This window comes from Porites lutea, chromosome 9 (assembly GCF_958299795.1).
Source record: "Porites lutea chromosome 9, jaPorLute2.1, whole genome shotgun sequence".
NCBI classification, from domain to species: domain Eukaryota; kingdom Metazoa; phylum Cnidaria; class Anthozoa; order Scleractinia; family Poritidae; genus Porites; species Porites lutea.
The window spans coordinates 22,502,498-22,522,394 of NC_133209.1; the positions used below are offsets into that span (position 1 = coordinate 22,502,498).

The window sequence follows — 19,897 nt, forward strand, 5'->3', positions numbered from 1 at the left end:
TGAGGACTTACAAGGAGGTTAGACCTTACTAGAGGCTAAGGGATGAAAATATCCCAGTACAGGCTCTCCCTTCATCTCTCTGGATGACAGAGAGAAAAGGGGGCCAGGACAAATAGAGTATCTTCCCTTCACCCAACCTTCCCTAGAAAAGGCACATCACTCATTAATGAGACCATTCACAATTTTCTTTATTTCAAAATGGTTTTGCAGCTAAAAAATCTCAATTGCTATAATCTTGTATATTTACAATACTGTTCTACAAGAACATACATGTAGTACCCAAGCACAGGCAGAAAGCATCATGTATTCCCACCAAAATTCTATATATATATGTTGTTTAATTCAGAGACAAAACAAACAATAAATTATACTAAATACAAAATTAGCGTAATAATTATTCCACTTCTAGCATACAGCTATAAAATATTTCAAGAGCCTGAAGCTATCACCAAAAAGCTTGCCTCAAGATGCCCTGTTAATTTAAAAGGCTTTTCAAAAGTTCTGCAACAAAAGTTACATTGGGAAGCTTTATACAGCCTTTATTCTTTGGTAATAAGCAGCACACAAAAGTTTATGTTACGACACATTTTCTGATTTTTCCCTAAGTACAATCTTACAATAACTGACAAATAGCAATCCAAAAATATTTAATTCACTTGTACAAAAACGTTTTACGAGTCTAAGATAACCATTGCATGTTTGCGAAAAACAGTTATCACTATCAATTTACTATTATAGTAAAAGAAAGCAAAATTCTCTTTAAAACAAAAACAATAATAATCACTTGTTTTACAAAATGTCGTCTCATTAGAAATTAAGTGCAGGTACTAAACACATTGTAAACTTGGCTTCTGTAAAGTGTATAATTTTTAACTTTACTTATATTTAAGCAAAAATAATTTATTTGATACAAAAGAAAAAATAAATTTAAAAAAACATAAAAATTAATTTGTAACTCTTACAATACTTTTGTTACACTAATTTTTAGTTTTTTGTGTCCAGTATCAGCCTTTTATCTGGTATGTTGTACATAAATTATAAGCAAGTTGCTTTCATTTATAACACAACTCTTTGTCACTGTTCTTGATTATCACACATCCACCAACATGCTTTGTCATTTGGAAGACTTCAATCAAAACAATAACATTGGGTTTGCTATGGGATCTAAAGCCACTTTCTTTCATAATGATTATTTTGTCAGTCTTTGAGCCTTAAAGCTTATCACAATTCTACATGTAGCAAATTATTCCCCATAGCACAGATCAAAATGTACAGTTTACCATTGTTCAAGAATCACTTGTAAAGCAAAAAGTTTATGAAATGGTGCAAAAATACTAATGTTACACTAAAAACAGTGTAAAATTCAACAAGAATATTATTGGTTAGTCATATCAAAAAATTCTCATTGACCATTATAGAATGTTATGCTTAATAATGATTTTTTTTTTTTTTAATTTCACTGTTAGTTTCTCCAAACAGACAGAGTACTGTAATTTTCAGAAAAAGACCAATTTAACTTAAGTAGTCTAGGTTTGCTATTGAAGTAAGTGAACTCAAGGCAAAGAGTTCCAATTTCCATAAATTTAACTAAACTGTACAATTTCTTGATAATGTTGTTATTATCTGTTTAAACGTCTGTTTTCTTTGACATTTGAAACTCTACAATAATATCTTTTTGTCACATACCACTTGTCAAACAATGAAAATGTGGCCAAAATGTCTGCAGACAACACAAAATGGCTGGAACAACATGTCAGTGTGACCAAGTTGTCCGTACAGAACTGTCCAATCAGTGTATGAAATTTGGTACTGCATTATCTAACAAGTCAAGAGTATTAATGCAAGTGACAGAGATGTCTCTGCATTTTGCTTAACAGTTACAGACAGAAGGAAATGACCATGCAAAGGATTACTTCCAAGTCGCTTGGGACCAGGCTTTACATAGGGGGAAAAAGGAGAAAGAAATCGGTGTGTGGGCAGAAAAAAAAATCGCCAGCGAACCGAGCCGAAAGGTAGTCAGGAGAGGGAAAAGGGTTAACCTCTTCCCAGGCCAATATTTTTCCTATATGACCCTGTTGTTTGCCTTTTTGCCCCATTCTGGAGCCTGGTCCCAGGATACTTCCAAGTTGCCTTATTAGCCTCTGTTTCAAAGAGAGGCTAAGTGCAAAACCATTAATAAGAAATCCTTTTTTTATTCTCATGCAAATGAAACTCGTTTTCACAAGAAAGGTCTTGCACAAAGCCTCATTTTGAAAGTAAGAGTTTTAGGAACTCGAAAATGGCCTATTCATAGCCCTTAGCCATTATTATTCACCGATTCCCATGCCAAGCGTTAGATGTTTGAAGCAAAGCTCTCGTAGACTCCTCATTAATGTAGGTGTACTGAGTGTTTTCTCTTCTAGATGGGCTGGGAACTGGTGCCATGTGATTTGTTCCATCAACAATCTCAACTTCTGCATACAGAAGATCTCGTCGCTTTCTCTGTTCCATCTATGAGACAACACAGTTAAAAAAATATATATATTTAGACTCAGGGTGTTTATTAGGCATCAGATATGGGACAATTTTCTGTTTGCTATGCAGGATTCTCCAGCTAATGTTCAGTAGTCTCTGACTATTATCTATTCAGACATGGGGCTGTTTTCAAAATATTCTCCTGTAACATTACACCTTTCTCCTGCTTCTAGAATTCTTAAAGAAAACCCTGAAACTGGGCAGTTATTAGTTTGCATGCAAATGTATCATAATTATGTGTATTTCCCTGGGGAAGGTACTTCCTTAAATTTACTACAGGTGTGGCATGTGCTGTTGCGTGTCTCATACTATGGACCTGTTCTAGACAGAAGAATTTGTAACTCTGTTCTAGGGATGCAAAATTAAAATACCCAAACTGTAAAATAAGTACCCTCCTCTAAACAAAATAACGCAAGACACAAATTAAATGCCCACTTTGTGTACTAGCTTCATCTAATGCACCTACCAATGTAAATCCCGTGGGGGGGGGGGGGGGGGAGAGGACGGGCAAGGGGCGGGGATTTGATGCCTGAGACTACCCCCTGTCGCGCTTTTGATCATGCGAAGCGACCCCGGGGTCGGGACATTTGACTTTGACTGACAGAAGCCTGGTATTCCTGGTATCAATTCAGAAGCGGTTACCAGGTCCATTCCTTGAGGCTTTCTGAAGGTCACGCTGTTGGAGAAAGGTATGAAGTTTTCATTTGTTTTAATGGCCATAATCCGATGCTTTAAATTGTCTATAATGTCTATTTTAAAAAAGTTTTTACCTTCAAGTTCCCATCTGATTGTACAACTCGATTGAAATCGAATTCCACCATGAAAGTCAGAGGATTTTTTACGAGTCACTGATCCGACATGTTGACCAGTTGTTAGAAAGCATTTTACGTTTCATTAATATTATAATAGCACAGTCAGTCTTCCTGGAGTGATTTTGTTGTTCAAAATATAAAGAAATGCTAGTGGAGAGAGAAAATACTTAATTACCAGTACAGCGAGTAACTTAACGGAGCTTACGTTAACCTTAAATAAAAGTAGTAAGAACGTTCGTTTGAAATGTTCTTTTATTTGTTTTATATAGTATTATAGTATTGTTTGTTTAGATTTTTTTCCCTGGGGTGGGGTCTCTTTTGACACTTTTGATTGACCCTTTGTTTCCCACCTTGGGGAATTTGATCAGAAAATTTTAACATTTGTCAAATCCCCACCCCTTGCCTGCACTCCCCCCCCCCCCCCCCATGGGATTTACATTGATAAGTGCATAAGGCTCAGTGATTAAGAAGCTTGGGGAGCATACATGTACATGTACTTCACAGAGATACCAACCTCCAGAGATCTAAAACTCTGGAGACTCTCTTTTTGCACTACCCCCTCCCCCCTCTGCCCACAAATTGACCCAGCCACCAAATTATGACATGGAAGTGGCTTAGGACATGATGTACATACTATCAAAATTTGCTTTCATAATTGAAATGATGAAATAATTTTTGTCAGTGATTAAATACGTGCAAAAATATCCCAGAAACCGTACAATGAATAACAAAAGTTCAAAGTTTGAGAGAAAAATAGGCTAAATTTCAAACTTAAGTAAAGAAAAGCTCGTAAGTCCATTTTACCGGCGAGATTTGGTGACCCATACAGGAGATCAGTGATTTATTCAGGAGAGTTGGCATGTGTCATGACTGATACCCATTTAAAAATGACCATTACCGTGGCAGGATTAGCTCAGTCGGTAGAGCATTTGACTGCAGAGTGGGAGGTTGCGGGTTTGATTCCCGGGGCCGGACCATTACTCAGGGTCTTAAAATGACTGAGAAATGAAGGTACTTCCTTTGCACTGCAAGCGGCGAGACCTTCGCGTGGCTCGGATGACCACGTAAAATGGCGGTCCTGTCTCCATTAGGAGACGTAAAAATAGTGTCCCCAATTGGCACTTTCGTGCTAAATACATTGACACTCAAATAAAGCGCATTTTCTGTCTCCATTAGGAGACGTAAAAATAGTGTCCCCAATTGGCACTTTCGTGCTAAATACATTGACACTCAAATAAAGCGCATTTTTTTTTTGTTCAATGGATGCATGCCAGGGATCCTTGGGAGGATTAAGCCCATTCTGAGAGTAAAGCCTTGCCGTGTTATCATTTCTCTAAAATGATGGAAACCTAACACCGCTTTGTCTCTCTTCGCCCTGCACATTTTTAAATGGGTACCAGTACTGATGATGTACTGACAGGATCACCCTGCAATGGAATAACGACCCATCCAGGAGGGAGTAGCAACACGACTGCATTCTTCATGCTATACAAATCCAGTTCAGCTCTCTCACAACATGTACTTCACCACATGTACCTTTCTGCATATTTTTAAGTTAAAACTTGAACATCTTTCAGAGTAGTGTCAGTTAATTTATACTCTGCTCCCCAGTCAGAGACAAGAAGTATACCCTGTCAACCCCAAGGCATACTGTAATTTCTCTATGAAGCCCTGCTTCTCTAATAACCCCAACCCGCCACCCATTTGTAGGGGAAGAAAGCCCGCTCCCCTCTCTCCTATTCTTAAATTACAGACTGAATTAATTTTTATCAATCATGGCTGTAACACTTCATGTGGATCGATCCAGTATGGGTTATTAATGTGCTGGAAGTTTGGACTTGTTAGTTTGATCTTTGGCTGCACGACCTCCAACCTTATGTGCCCGTGCAGTTTAAGTTTCTGTGGAGAATTGATACCGTCACCTTCACTCAATTAAATAAGCCCCTCAAATAAGCACCCCTCTCTATTAAGCCCCTCCCCCCTGCCTTCCTTTAGACAACGTAAGCTCCACTCCTCCCCTAGCCTCAGAACTGCCACTACGTAGAGGCCTAAAGAGATGGATTTGGTAACTGTACTTACTTGGGAGGGCGCCATTGCCATGTACAATTCATCATTATCAGCCAACGATGATGTTGAAGACGAAGAACTCTTTCCCCCAGAATACCTCCTAGTCTGCAACGCTGACATGTCCTCATAACATTGATCAACACTTACTGCTCTTGATCCTGGTTTTTCCTCTTTAGTAAAGCTGTAGCAGCGTGTTGTTTCTGATCTTGTAGGTGGCTGCATAGGAAGATAATCTGCATCATCGGTAGGTCCTGAAGACCATCGATCAGTTTGGTTAGGAAAAGCCCCAACAGAGTGGTTCCCTGGTAGAGTCTTAACCAAAGGCAGATGCTGAGGACGCTGCGGTGGATGGAAACCATAGTTCATATAGTTGTGTTCAGGTGGTGCTATTGTGCCACTTTTATATTTGAGTTCTCTGTCAACTTTTGGTGGCATGTTGCAGTAGCTGTGGTTTTCTTTTCCTGTCTTTGGTTTAGCAGCTCTATTGACCATTGGAGGGGGCTTTGTGGAACGATCAACCACAGGACTCGCCACAGACTCACTTGGACTTACTGACAGACCCAAGGGTACAACAATAACAAGATGATTAATGAAAAGCAATGCAGAACTTTTCAAAAACTTAAAACAAGAAAAAATACCATCAAAAACCCAGGGCCATACTCTAGCAGCACCCAGTGACCCCTAGTGTCTTGCATTTGTACACGTATGTAGCACTTTTCTTCATGCATGCAAATTTGATCTCAAAACTTCAGGGAACTGGGTTCGGCCTTTAGCCTGTGAATACAGCTGTTTCTCCTAGCTCCCCCACCACCAGGGACGTTTCGCCAGGAGGAACGTCTGTGACTCAGCGACAAAAATTTCCATACTGATGACGTAAATCAATGTTTACATAATAAATCCAGTAGTCATGGGGTTCCAAAGGTAAATTTGTTTGATTTTATGTTTCTCTTGGTCGATTATGGTAAAGTTTTGTGATCTTTTGTGAGTGAGCTCCTGCAAAACTCAGATTCTTTTTATTCGAGAAATATTGACTGTTTTGTAATAGATTCATCACGTTTACATTTGACCTTTGTGGCCTTTTGTCTGTCATTTGTAATCAATTATAGTTAAAACAGTATATAACTACTACATTGACCAATCAGAGTTCCTGACCAGATTCCAGACAGATTTCAGGTCATCAATATGGAATTTCTGTCACCAAGTAATGTCCTTAGCGGCAAGGAGCAAGGAGAAACGGCTGTATTTACAGGCTAGGGTCCGTTCAGTTATTTAGGACCAGGCAAAAACTTAATGTTAAATTTCACCTTTACATCCCTTTGACTGGGGGCTGTATTTGCAAGCTACAGTTGGTTACATGTGCTCATGGTAAAGAACCATTTTTTCACCCTTTACATGTAAGTAAGGATAACAAGATTTTCACACCTTGGTCATGTTTTGGGGGCACATCATAGATTTCATCTGAAGTCATCTGAAGTGCATTATTGTTGGATCCCCAATTGGGCGGCACATCATAAATATCACTTGGCTCTCTATCCTCCTCAGGGTTGTCATCGCTTAAAGATCCTGAATCTCTTGACTGTGTAGGGAGTGCTGGCAAAGGAGCATCATACCGATCCTCTTGCCCGTAATCCCCATCAGACTTTAAAGAACAGATGCTTGAAAAAGATGCATTAAGCCCAGAATCTGCACTCACCGGCCGATTAGTGTTTGGAAGAGGGTCATAGGCATCTTTACCTGGTCGGTATGGAGTGTTCTTTGAAGGTGGCACATATTCGCTAGAATCTGATGACTGTAGATTTGGGGGAACACTGTAAATGTCTGAAAAACGTTGATCATGCTCACCCAAACCATTACTTTGAATGCTTGAGGAATTACCAGGTTGATAAGATGTTGATATTGCCCTCGGTGGAGGGACAATATCATAGTTATCATCTGATGGCCGAGGAATTGGTACAATATCATAAATATCTTGTGAAGTAGGTTGTGTAGGACTTGTTAATGTGGACACTGGTCGGTTGAAACAAGGAACAATGTCATAGTTTTCCTGAGTGGAAGACCATTCAGAAGTACGATTATCATACACACTTGGGCTTTGTGAAACCTTGGGTGAATTCTGTCGAATTGGCACAACATCATAATTCTCTTGTGATAAGCCTTGCTGAATATGGTTTGATTTTGGTACAACTGGTCGATGTATGATTGGAACATGATCATAGTTTTCCTGATCTGACACTCTCCCATTAAGGAGTTCGTCCATTGTGCTTTGTCCATTGCACACAGGCTGCGATGTTCGTCGTAATGGTAAGGAATCATAATTTTCCTGTGCAATACCAGGATGAATATGGTTTGGTTTGGGAGCAACTGGTCGGCAAGGTGGTACGATGTCATAGTTTTCCTCTTCTGGTGATCTAACCACTGGAGGGACATCGTAAATACTTTGTCTCACTGGTAAAACATCATAATTTTGTTGAGATCTCCTTGCCTGAAGATGACTTGGCTTAGGAGCAACTGGTCTGGATACCGGAGGGACAAAGTCATAGTTCTCTTGTTCTGGTGACTTAGCAATTGGAGGAACATCGTAAAGTGCTTGGCCATCATCACTACAAGACGATGTTGGCCTCGGGGGAGGAACAAAATCATAGTTGTCCTGATCACCAATTTTTCCGCGAGGAGGAATATCATACAAGCCTTGATCTTCTTGACTACTAGACGACATTGGCCGTGGAGGAGGAACAACATCGTAGTTTTCCTCACTGTCCATCCTTCCAGTTGGCGGCACGTCATACAAGCCTTGATCACTTTGACTACAAGAAGACATTGGTCTTGGGGGTGGTACTAAATCATACACATCCTGGGAAGACCTGTTACTCCCCTGGGAAACAGGGCGTGGTGTGGGCAGTTTATCATATTTGTCAGGAGACAAGTGATGCCCCGATGGTGGTCTTGGCGACAAAGGACTGGTCACAGGATTAAGTGCTCTAGGTATTGGAACATTGTCATAATTTTCCTGGTGACTGTCAGAATCTACTGCAGGGGTGGACACTGAATGTCCTAAAACTTTCTTGGGACTGGGTAAATTGTCATAGGCATCCCCAGACAAAGGTCTACGAGGCTCAGCATTGAAAGCTTCTAAAAGATTCCCTGAAAGACGTGCCTTGTTATGTACCCCATGAACATGACCAGGGAGTGTGCTACTTCCAATTTGTTCTGACTGCCTTCTAACAGTCCCACGAGGAACTACTGGAGGATCTAAGGAGGCTTCTGGAGGGTCACTCAATGACCTAGATTTGTTTTGGCCATCTATAACATGCCTGGGAATGGAAAGTGGGCAAGGACCTGTAGGTGACGTCAGACTTGAGCCTGATGATGAAAAACTGGATGGTGTTCCAACAGGACTCATTGTACGTGACTTGTTAGCAATAGGTCGAGGGTGAGCATGGGAGATGCTGTACTCATTAGGTTTTGCAGGTCGATGCGACTCTAAAAACAAAGTAAAGTAGTGTGAAAATCAGTTAAGCAATCAAACTAACAAATACACGATAAAAACCGTTCTTTTACACTGATGTACAATGTACAGTTTTTTTTGCAGGTCGACGCGACTCTAAAGCAAAGGAAAGTAGTGTGAAAATCAGTTAAGCAATCAAACTAACAAATACACGATAAAAACCGTTCTTTTACACTGATGTACAATGTACAGTAATGTAAAACATGCTACAAATTAAAACAAGTCACATTCAGAAATGAAAAAACTTTATGAAGACTGAAATTTCGCTCTTAAATTACACTATCAATAGACTCAATTGTACATGTACAAAGCCAGGTGTGTGAATAATAATTATTCACACACCTGGCTTATTACACCTCGACTACGCTGACTTGTTTCCCGGGAAACATTTTTTTACAAAGTACACCTGTAAAAATATTAACAAGATATGATCTTGAAAGTTCATAAATCCTTCCAAACGTATCTTTAAACTCTGGATTAAAACACAGTTTTAATGCATCTGTTTCACTTTGAAAAGCACTTTTATTAATAATATAAACACCAATGAAATACCAGGTGAACTTTCGCGCAAAAACTTGATATCTTCACATGTGAAAATAACAAGTTATCTTCACGATTTACTAGTGGCCCGTGAGTAAAAGAGTGGCGCCAGGCCCGGCCACCAAGCTCTGCTAGAGGACAGACCTTATGGCACTATCATTCAAATGCATGCACTCAGATGAATTGTGATTCGCTCAATTTGTATCTAATGTTGCTTAGGTAACACAATGCTTGATTGTGCAAGAATTGTGTAAGCACAAGGACAATTAATCATAAACTTAATCGCAGGGCTCCATGCCTACGAACCTAAAGCAGTCCATTCTCTTGATAAGAGCAGATAAGAAAATAATTTTTATTTCATGTTTGGAGAAAGGAGAAAATCAAAAATGAACAAATGGGGTATTTCAGCAAGAACCAGATGTAAAATATTACTTTCAAGATGAGTCTCACTGCATTTTGAGGAATACAGTATACATTGTACTCCCTTCATTTGACTCTCCATAAGATGGAAAGTCTTTGTGGAGGTAAGGATGTCAAAAGCTTGGGCTACTGTAAATGAATTATAAAACAATATTATGACTGATTTAACTTGGCTTTTGTATGATATGAAGAATAAAAAAAATTAGGCAGACCGTGTAATCCACCTTGGCGAATAAAAACCTCCTCAGTCTGAATAATTTTCCATAATTATCATCTTCATTACTGTTAATTACAGTACTGTATTCACTTGAATAAGCCCTGCCGAGGTGCTTATTAAATTTTTAATACCTCAAAAGTGGTTCTTCAGTTACTTGAGGGTGGGTGCAACAAAAAATTGCTTTAACTTCTGTGTCATTTTTTCCCCAAAGAATTAATTAAGTGTCTTTGATTTTGATTATATCAGGGCCGTGGTGCTTAATGAGGCAATACTTATTGATAACTTTTTTCCTTCAAAATGTAGTGCTTATTCAAGTGTGGTGGTCATTGGAGTAAATGCTGTATATTAAAACCTCACCAAGGGATTGTCCTTGATCCGTTGTACCATGATCCGTTCTTATGAAACCACAAACAATGCAGAGTTTTTCAACCCAGATTTCCATATCTTGTTGTGTTTCAGCCACAAGGTAATATGTCCGCTTGTCTGTGACAATACTGAATAGATACTTGAACTTCTCATGATCCAAATTTGACTCAACACACTTGCACCAAGTCAGTTGAATTGGACCTTTGACAGGCTTCCTATCTTTATCACTCTTGTAATAATACAGCAGCTTGTTTTTATGCAAAACAAAAAAACGTTTTGTCCACTGCAAAAGAGACAAAAGAGAGCTACATCTGTAAGTATTTAGAACTACACCGGTACATGTAAGAAAAGTTATAGTCACATGTACTATTACAGGACAAACTTTTCATTATTTTGTAGATATGGTTCATTTAACACAACCACACAAAATAAAAGAGTCAATAAGGTTAATTATTAAAAACTGAATTATTGGATAATGCAATTCTAGAGCTCTGATTGGCTAGCCATCATGGTATATGAGCCATTATACCATGCTCTCCAAATATGGTAACTGTACATGTCTGCTCAAAATTAAAATACAAGCTGAAAATCAGTTGTTTTTACAAATACAGTCAAGAAGAATTCTCGATATTTTGAGGGCGTTTTTAATAAACCAATTATTATTCCACTCGTGCTTGTTGGATATGAGATTATTAGTAAAATTTAACTAGTGGTCTATTATCAATGCTGCATTATAATTGGTTGAGCTACTACTAGGCTATACGTTATAGCCCACTAGTAGCGAAAAGTGCGGGCTTTTCGGCAGCAAAAAAGGATTAAAGTCTAGCTTTAACAAACTAAAAGTTTTTTATTCTCGATATTTTTGACCAACTAGTTGGATTTTACTAAAACAATTATTATTCCTCTCACCCTCATGGCCTCATGGGCCATTGACTCAGAGCCCATTCGGACTCAAGGAATAATTGTTAATTATATCCAACTCGGGGCTACACGTCGCAGTTGGCTGTCTACCATCTCATATCCCACGCGCACTCATGGAATAGTGGTTAATTACATCGCTCTGAAAATATCATGCATTCAGTCTCTGAAATATTGCGTAAAGATGTACAAGTGATGTAATCAATGTTATGAATCTAAATGTAATTTGCGATCGGTTAAACAACCTTTCTATATGTTCACTCACCAGAAAAAAAAGCAGGTATACAGACCTGCCAACCCCTGATAAAGGAAAATCTGGAGACTCATAAAAAAAAGTTGGGAGATTCTAAAGAAGGAGTGTGATTCTATTTTTTCCGCATTAAGATTACCCTTTTTCCATTGGGGAAATAACTGTTTATTTAATAATTATTACCCTGCTTTAGTTGGGTCCCTCCAGTAACAAATTAGATGCCACTTTTTTCTTTAATGATAAGAGGCTAGGGAATAGGTCATCACTGGGTCGAAACTTATAGCAAAGAGTCATCCTTCCGGATAAGCCAACTTCATGGCTACATGTATAATGTTACAAACAAAAGCCCCATCAGGGCGTAAACAGGCACTAGCATTCACCGAGAAATTTCCACCTATATTGACCAGGTAACGATTATAATTTCCCAAAAAGCCATAAGATGGAAGTCTTGTCGAGAGGTCTTGCGAAAAGTTAAAAAATTGTGAGAATCACAGCAGAATCGTGAGGTCTGGATATAGTACTTGTAGGTGTTCTTCACGGAAGTCTAAAGGCCTGGTGCCACGTGTGCACAAAAACAACAGTCGCCAGTGATTCGCAGAAGGCATTAGGGGTTCATGTACTAGTACAATCTGGGAATTCTTACAAATGAAGGTTGATTAAGATTTTCCTTTGCCTCCTTTGAAAATTTTTAAGAGCTAGAAAACAAAAGAAAATTCGGTATTCAACAAGGTTGAATACAGGTTTAACGTGATCTTAAATTAATGGTCTTTACCCACAACATATGCACTGTTTACACTACACATTTCACTAGTTTAGTAGCTCATAAACATTTTGATATTTTTTATGGTTATGCCACTATTTATATAATTTACAATAATATTCAGACAAGGTTTTAACGTAAACCAAGTAATATGAACCCACTACCATTAGTTTAAACTGCTGAAAGCTTCATAATCAAAGGAAATTGAAACAGGGCTAAATATAACTTATTGGAACAAAACAACTTCCTCATTCCTTTTTTTTTTTTTGCACCAATTCTGTTTACTCCGGTTTGAGTATGTTTTTCCTCAGTACTTTTTACTCCGGGTTGTAAGATTTTCCTCGGGCTTTAAAATAACTACTGTACATGTATACCACACTACACCAACCAAGCCTCACATATTTCTACGATCGCATTTGAATGGAATGTCTTTCACACACTCGATCAGGGCAAAGTGTAACTGAATTTAGCTTTACTTGTGGAATCGAGTTACACATTTGGCAATGTTTAGTTGAATGAAGAAATCGCAAACGCCGGCAAATTTTTGTAATATATTCACGTGCTTAAGTTTGTGCATTAGCATGTAATTTAGAATAATTACTACATGTATATGAAAATGACAAAAAGACGATCAGAACAGGAATTTAGATTTCGTTTCCTTGTCTGGGCAAAATCCTGTTTGTTTTAAAGTTTGCACTAAGCCAGCAGTCGTCCCCTCAGTTTCTTTAATGCCCATGAATTTTACGTCTTTGGAAAGGCAAAGTTTCGACACAGTGAAAGTCATCTGTGGCAATTCATGGTTAGTATTGCTTAGGATTAGCTTTCATGTTGATGGAAACCTCGCGCTTTCGGAAGAATTCATTAATTTCAACTGTTAATTTGTATGTTTAATGGTGTAACCTGCGGAAGTCATTGAAAGCTTAAACAACACGCAGATCATGGTTTATGGTAGAACCATCAAAGAGACATTAAAACTATTACAGAGTAAACACAGCTTTAAATTCTCATCGAAAAAAGCAACAACTAAACTAGAAGAAAAACCGTATGATTCCCGCAAATGCAGAGTTCAAGATTTTTCGCGGTTAGCAACGACGACATCGGCATGTCGTGGCCACGAATCTTTCCCGATCAAATACAACGAAAAGCTAACTAAGTGTGTGTGTTACTAGTCCCACTCAAAATCTGTCGGACGCAGTTATAAATGAGAAAAAGTAAGGTGTTTGCCGACAAGCAGCAAGCTTACATTTGAAATCGATTCCGTCGAGCTTCATTCCGATGCTGCACGTTCGCACAACAACAACATCAACTCACACACGACTTATGGAACTTACCGATCTTAGGTTACGCAGCTTGCTTTCTGGAGGTGATTTAAACAAGTATCCTGAAAAAATTACTTCTCCACTCTCCATATTTCTCGTTGATCTGTCAGGACTTCGCAAACATTCGTATTCACTAACAGTCGACTTCAAAGCACTTGAGAGTCGAACATCGATCGATCACTTCACCTCGTAACACGGAAGTCGGTATTGGCAGCAGTAAACTCTCTGATTGGGCGATTTTCAACCACGTGGTCACTGACGAATGAAACCCTCCTTTCAGCCTTGAAAAACCCCCGACGGACCCTCAATCAAAAGTTTATGGTTTTGATATTGTGAACAACTCTTGAATTGGAACTTCTCGTGATTTCTGACAAATTTTGAGGTGTATGTAGAACTTCACTTATAAAAGCAGATATTAATTGAATACTTTATTTCAAAGACGCTCACCTTACTTTGCAAATTTCACAATTGATCCCGTGGGCGAAACAAAACTATTTACATTGAGACACTCGCAAATTGTGTTACGTCATTATGAATTTGCATGTCACGAATGCACGACCCTTCAAAATGCAAAAATACCGCAAATACCCAGGCGGAAAGCGCTTTTATGCAAATGGCTTTGCTCTCTTTTTAGAATTATGGTCTGATAGAATCACTCATCTCTTCAACACGTGAAGTAGTTCAGCGACATCAAATCTTAGGAAGGGATATCATGCTTTGTGTCTTTAATTTGCTCGGTGCTCATGAATGAGTGCTATAGAGATCCGTTCCATTTCAATTACCGTATTGACCTTATTATCAAGTGAACAGTTGGCTGAACGAAAAACATGTTATCCTTTTTAAAACTGTAGGCTTTACGTTTTTCGTACCACGATCACACTTTACTTTATGAAAATACGACTTTTTAGTTGACACTGAATATCGCCGGAAATCTGAATGAACACCTGATTACACGAAAATACGCTTACAGCTCAATTATGATTATTTGAGTCTGCAAAATACTGAAAATATCAGACCCACGTGCACGATCAAAAGATAGTCTGTCAAGCAACAGTGGATTGATAGAGCCGGGCTGTTTCAGCCAGTTTAAGTCAGTTAAAGTATCCCCTAAAAATTGAGAGTTTTTATAACATTAAAAAGTAATCTTATTTCGGGTGCTTTTGACATCATTTATATTGACTCAACCTGAACGGTCACGGTTTGGAGTTCAGTAGACAGAAAGCCAAAAATATTTCACTTTCAGTATCAGTGGTATATTAACAGTCAATACCGATGCTATTTTAAAACTTGACTTTTCCGGAGAAAGTTAGAGTTTCATTTTCTGAAATTCTTTACAAATAACATAGTGTATGTGCCCAATGAAAGTAAACGAAAATAGGCAAACCAATAAAAACAGCTAGCATATGTATGAAATATTCCGACTGCGAAGACACGTTAGGGCACATTCGATGATCTAATATTCATAACAGTCGGAAAACCACGGATATATAATGATACAGACTGCAAAAACTCGGAATAACAACTCTATTGACTTTAATATAGGCCCAACAACGCTGACTGTGAATTGACTGTTGTCAAACGCGTGGCGCTGATGTAAAACATTTCAAAAACAAAAAGGAGACAAATTTTTATTCAAATCCAAACTTCGGATTTCCTGTGTTTTTGCTGCACCCACTCCATGAAAGGATTCTTGCTGATGCTGAAACTGCATTCCGGAAAAAAGGTCTTGACCCGTTGTTTGCTTTGTGCGAAATTGCATGGTTTGGGGGCATGCGCAAACCATTTTGCATCCGGCATCATGGAGGGGTGGAACCTTTCCAATCGGCATGAAAAGAAAACCTTAGCTTCTTCAATATTCGGCCGTTGTAGACAGTGATTTCCTTAGGGGACTGTTCACACTTTCCAAAACGTTTAGTCTAGAAAAGTAGAATAGGGTTAACTTCTCTGGGAAACAAAGTTCAAAAGAAAATAATAGTAATAATAATAACAATAATGTTTTTAACAGCATTTCCATGACAACATGGTTTCTACCTCTGTTAGAAGCAACCGAAAGAAACAAAATAAAAGAAAAATATATACTGGTATGGCTAAAAATTATATTGGTACATACAAGCACTGATCATGGTAAATTTAAATTGAAACTATCATGGTAAAAATAACTAGACTTTACATTCCAAAAAAGGTTTACGGTGGCTTGTTATAACATATCAATTGCATTTCTACGAATTTTGACCGAGTGGTTCGAAATTTCTACTGTGTCCTTTCTTCTTCTCTAGTGAAATTCTGTTTAGATTCATGATGCAACTTATCGTAAGAAATCAGCGAAAAATCTTGGTGCGGTATTACCACGGGGTACTCAACGCCCAGCCTCAGGTCCCATTATGGCTCTTGCCCAGGTCCAATCCCTTACCCATTTATATACCATTTTGACAGCAAAGAAACCCCTTTCGAATACCTTGAGTTAAAAAATGGTACCCCTTTCATATACCTAGTTTAGAAATTAAATTTGCATTGATTAAAACAAATCACAAAACCAGAACGTTTTCTCCACTCTTTCTCAGTCGCAAAATGCGTCTGTTAGCCTTTTTACAGACCGAAATGTCAGATGTCCCTACCCTCTCGTATACCTCAAGTAGTGAAATCCCTATCGTTTCATATACCAGAGGCCCGGAAAAAGGTACCCCTCCCTCTCGGACAGAACCCCCGGGGGTATTACAAGGTTCACTGTCTCACTAGAGCGTAGTGATCTTCAGTGGCTAACAGTTTCTAATCTAAGATTTCGCTCTGCTTCATGGGCGCGAGTCCCGTCGCTCCTCGCAACGAAGAATTAGATTTACATGAAATTTTCTCGCCGCCAGCTGGTGATGCAACAGCAAAAAAGTGCAAATTAGGAGAGAATCAGGGCCAAAGATGGTAAATACCGCATTCACACGCGGCTGCCGGCGAGGATGTAAATTGGGGTGGAAATGCGGCATTCAGGTATTTACCATATTTGCCCCAAGAAAGAAAAATTTGATGAAATCTAATTTTCATCCGGATGTCACTTATGGGTAACCAGCCTAGTTAAAGCATAGTATCTGAAAACTGGATATGCTGAAGCCTTTTGAGCAGATGTTCACTACGCGGGTAAAATACAACAGGATGTTTCAGTCTAGATCTCACGTTATTAATAAAGGGTTGTGCATACCCATGCCATTTAGGGAAGAACAAAAGATCCCGGGAAATTGCGGTGGGTTTCGATCGGTTGCCGCTGTATCTAAGGTGTCTCGAAATCAAGCATGTCATCGACCACGCGAAATAGTTTTGCTAGTCGGCCATGATGAATCCTCTTTGCCAATGCGTGATACTATTCATCCTCACTCAAATTATTTAGGCGTCAGCATAACGATCAGCAGCGCGCGCACAGCACACGTGCATGCCCGGCGTAATAATACATGAGAGCCATGAAGGGGAATTAAACCTCGGAAGTGGCTCTCAGCGCGGAATGTATCACTTGACATGCTTGAGTCACATGAGGACTTATTCGGTGCTAAAACGACTTTATGGGAAGCATTTTAAAGTAGACTTCCTTCTGGTAATAACCTGCTGACCCAGCTCAATTTAAGCACCTAATTTTTCATAAGAATTTTCCACGGTTTTTTCGTCTTTTGACTGGGACGAGTTAGCACTGCTGAAAAGACGCCTGTGAGGGTAGCCTGGTACTAAGGTTTCCTTAGCAAGAGTGTTACCCCAGCACTCGCACATTTCTTCCTTTTTTGCAGGCGGTGTTTACAAGGCACGTAGGTAGGGCTACCCTAACGTTAGGGTAGCCCTACCTAAGTGCTAGGGCTACCCTAGCAAGAGGGTTACCCCACCCGCCTTGTAAACGCTCTGCTAGGGATAACTCGCCTACCCAGGACAACTTTCCTCCGTCATGCGTGACCAGTACTTGACCCTAGTTTCAACGGAATTATCCAATTTCTGAGCTAAATTATAAACATCTGAACAAGATAAGGTGTTTTCTGTATATGATGATAATATTTTCCCGTTTTTTGTTTCGTGAATTTAACGTGTTTTCGATAGAGAACTTCAGTTTTTATTTCAAATCTTAGACGTTTCAAAGAATGTCACGCATTGTACGAAACACGTCAGTAAAGCTGGTAAAGATGACCAGGGTGATCGGGTGACCCTACCTGTGAAATTGCTTGGGTAACCCTCTCTCCTTGTAAACAGGCCCTTAAAATCAGTAAGGTTGCCAAGTTTCTCCGTCATAGAGAGTCCGACTGTCCGCAATAGAGACGTCGTTATCATAGCCAGGGGTAGGGATTGCATGGGACCAGGCGAAATGTCCGCAATAATAGAGAAATGTCCGTATTATAAAGGTTTACCTAATGACTAGAGAATTTCGAGTTTTTATCATCCTAAATTAATAGTGTAGCTGATCAACTGCCAGATAACTAGTCAAAGTAAACCCGTTGCCTTTTTTTAATCAACCTTGAGCGAAAAAAAAAACGACGACCCTGGATGGAAGCCAGACAGATGTGACAAACTAAAATATGATGTTTAATATCCAAACGAAACAGGATAAGGCAACAAACGTGTATCAGTTATAACAGCCGGCCAGGTCAGGTCAAGGATGCAACAACAAAAAATTGTCTTCAGAAAGCTTGGTTGTTAGTTTTTTTGTTTATTTATTACATAAGTAATCTATATTCATTCACTAAAGTGACTAAAGACTAATTGCAAAATAAATTGAATAGATCACTTCGCGACTCTGTTTTCGTCGAGTCAGCATTCGCGCACGTAAACTTTAAGCTCTTGGGAAAAATTGAGGAAAGCTTTATGACGTAGTTTGAAGTTTCAAAGGCGTCGTCATCAATTATCATGCCAAATTACGTCATGTTAATTTAAATTTTGCATGTCGTGGATTTCCCCGTAAGTTTGCAAGGGACTAGTCTCATAAGTCTTTTCTCTCTTAAACTTATACAGAGGGCATCGTATGTGACAAATTGCATGCATGGCTTGACTGACACAATGGACATTTTGACGAATGCAATAAAAGTACCACTTGGGATTACAGGGCGCAAGGTTGAATTTGTGACGCAAAAACTCCCTCTAACCATCTGAGAGCCAAGTTCGTGCATATCTATGTATTAAACTCAGAGGGGTTACGCCACGCTATTTGCTATCTTGTAAAATAATTTATTATTTTTTCGCACCAACTGAATTCCAAAAATAATGGTTCAGTTTTGTTATCATGAGACTATATTTTGACACTGAAACTGTTTCTTGAAGCGTGTTGGAACGGATGGCAAAAATGGACTTGTTTCGGAACTTGAAAAAGTTGGGCCAAAGTTATCAAGTTTTAATGCTATGCCTGCAAAAATCACCCCCAAAAAATTGCTATGGTTACTGCTCCTTTACGGAATTTGTTCGATACCTTATTCTTAATTCTACCAGAGCGTTTTGTGTATGGGTAATAACTCCAGCACAGAATTGACCTTAAACAGCAACATCCTTGTGGCGTAGCCCCTTTAAAGCACGTTACTCGGCCAAAATTGTTGCAAAGCCACAAGTGCACGCACATTAGTGAATCAGGCCCGTGGGAGAGGGTATTCCCTTTCAGTTTTTACCAGATCAGTGCCATAGCAAGTTTTGCTTGATCTGGTTGGCTACTGTAACTCAGAATAATCTTGGCTATGCATCGTTTTGTTTTCGGCTCCTCGGGCCGGGGGCAAATGGAATCTCGATCGTTCTGCTACACTACGGAAGGCAAAACTTTTCGTGAATTAAACGGATCGGCTGTACCAACAAATACAAGAGAGGAACGAAATTTAGCCTCCCACGCAGACGTTCTTGCGGGTTCGTCACGCAATCATTCGTAGAAACGCGTGACGAACCCCTAAGAACGTTTGCGTGGGAGGCTAGACGAAATTTGGCTTGTAGAAGTTTACTCGTTGTACGAAGAAAATTATTTTCCTCCAGTGTTTGCAGGCAACAAAGTCGAAATATCTTGTTTAAACTCTTATATGACGTCTTTTATTTTAAATTGTCATAAAGGGAAATGATGTGCTATTTTTTATCCTTCCCATTTGTTTAGTCAAAACAGGTACTCCCCCTCTGCATAGCAGGCAAAGAGGTCTACACAGGATAAGATCGAGTGGTTCCGTTGCACTGGTCGACAGGGTAGTCGCCAGTGCAACTCCATGGTAACAGTTTTACCGACAGGA

The 19,897-nt window shown here is 39.2% G+C and overlaps 1 protein-coding gene across 1 annotated transcript; it reads right to left on the bottom strand.

Moving 5' to 3' along the window:
• Positions 1 to 167: 167 nt before the first annotated feature.
• LOC140949230 (uncharacterized) lies at positions 168 to 13,909 on the bottom strand. The gene is made up of 5 exons (XM_073398456.1): positions 13,701 to 13,909; positions 10,433 to 10,724; positions 6,816 to 8,873; positions 5,406 to 5,944; positions 168 to 2,490 (listed from the first exon to the last, which is right to left on the bottom strand). The coding sequence occupies exons 1-5, from the start codon at positions 13,776 to 13,778 to the stop codon at positions 2,311 to 2,313; spliced, it is 3,147 nt and encodes a 1,048-aa protein (XP_073254557.1). The 5' UTR covers positions 13,779 to 13,909; the 3' UTR covers positions 168 to 2,310.
• Between the last annotated feature and the right edge of the window lie 5,988 nt (positions 13,910 to 19,897).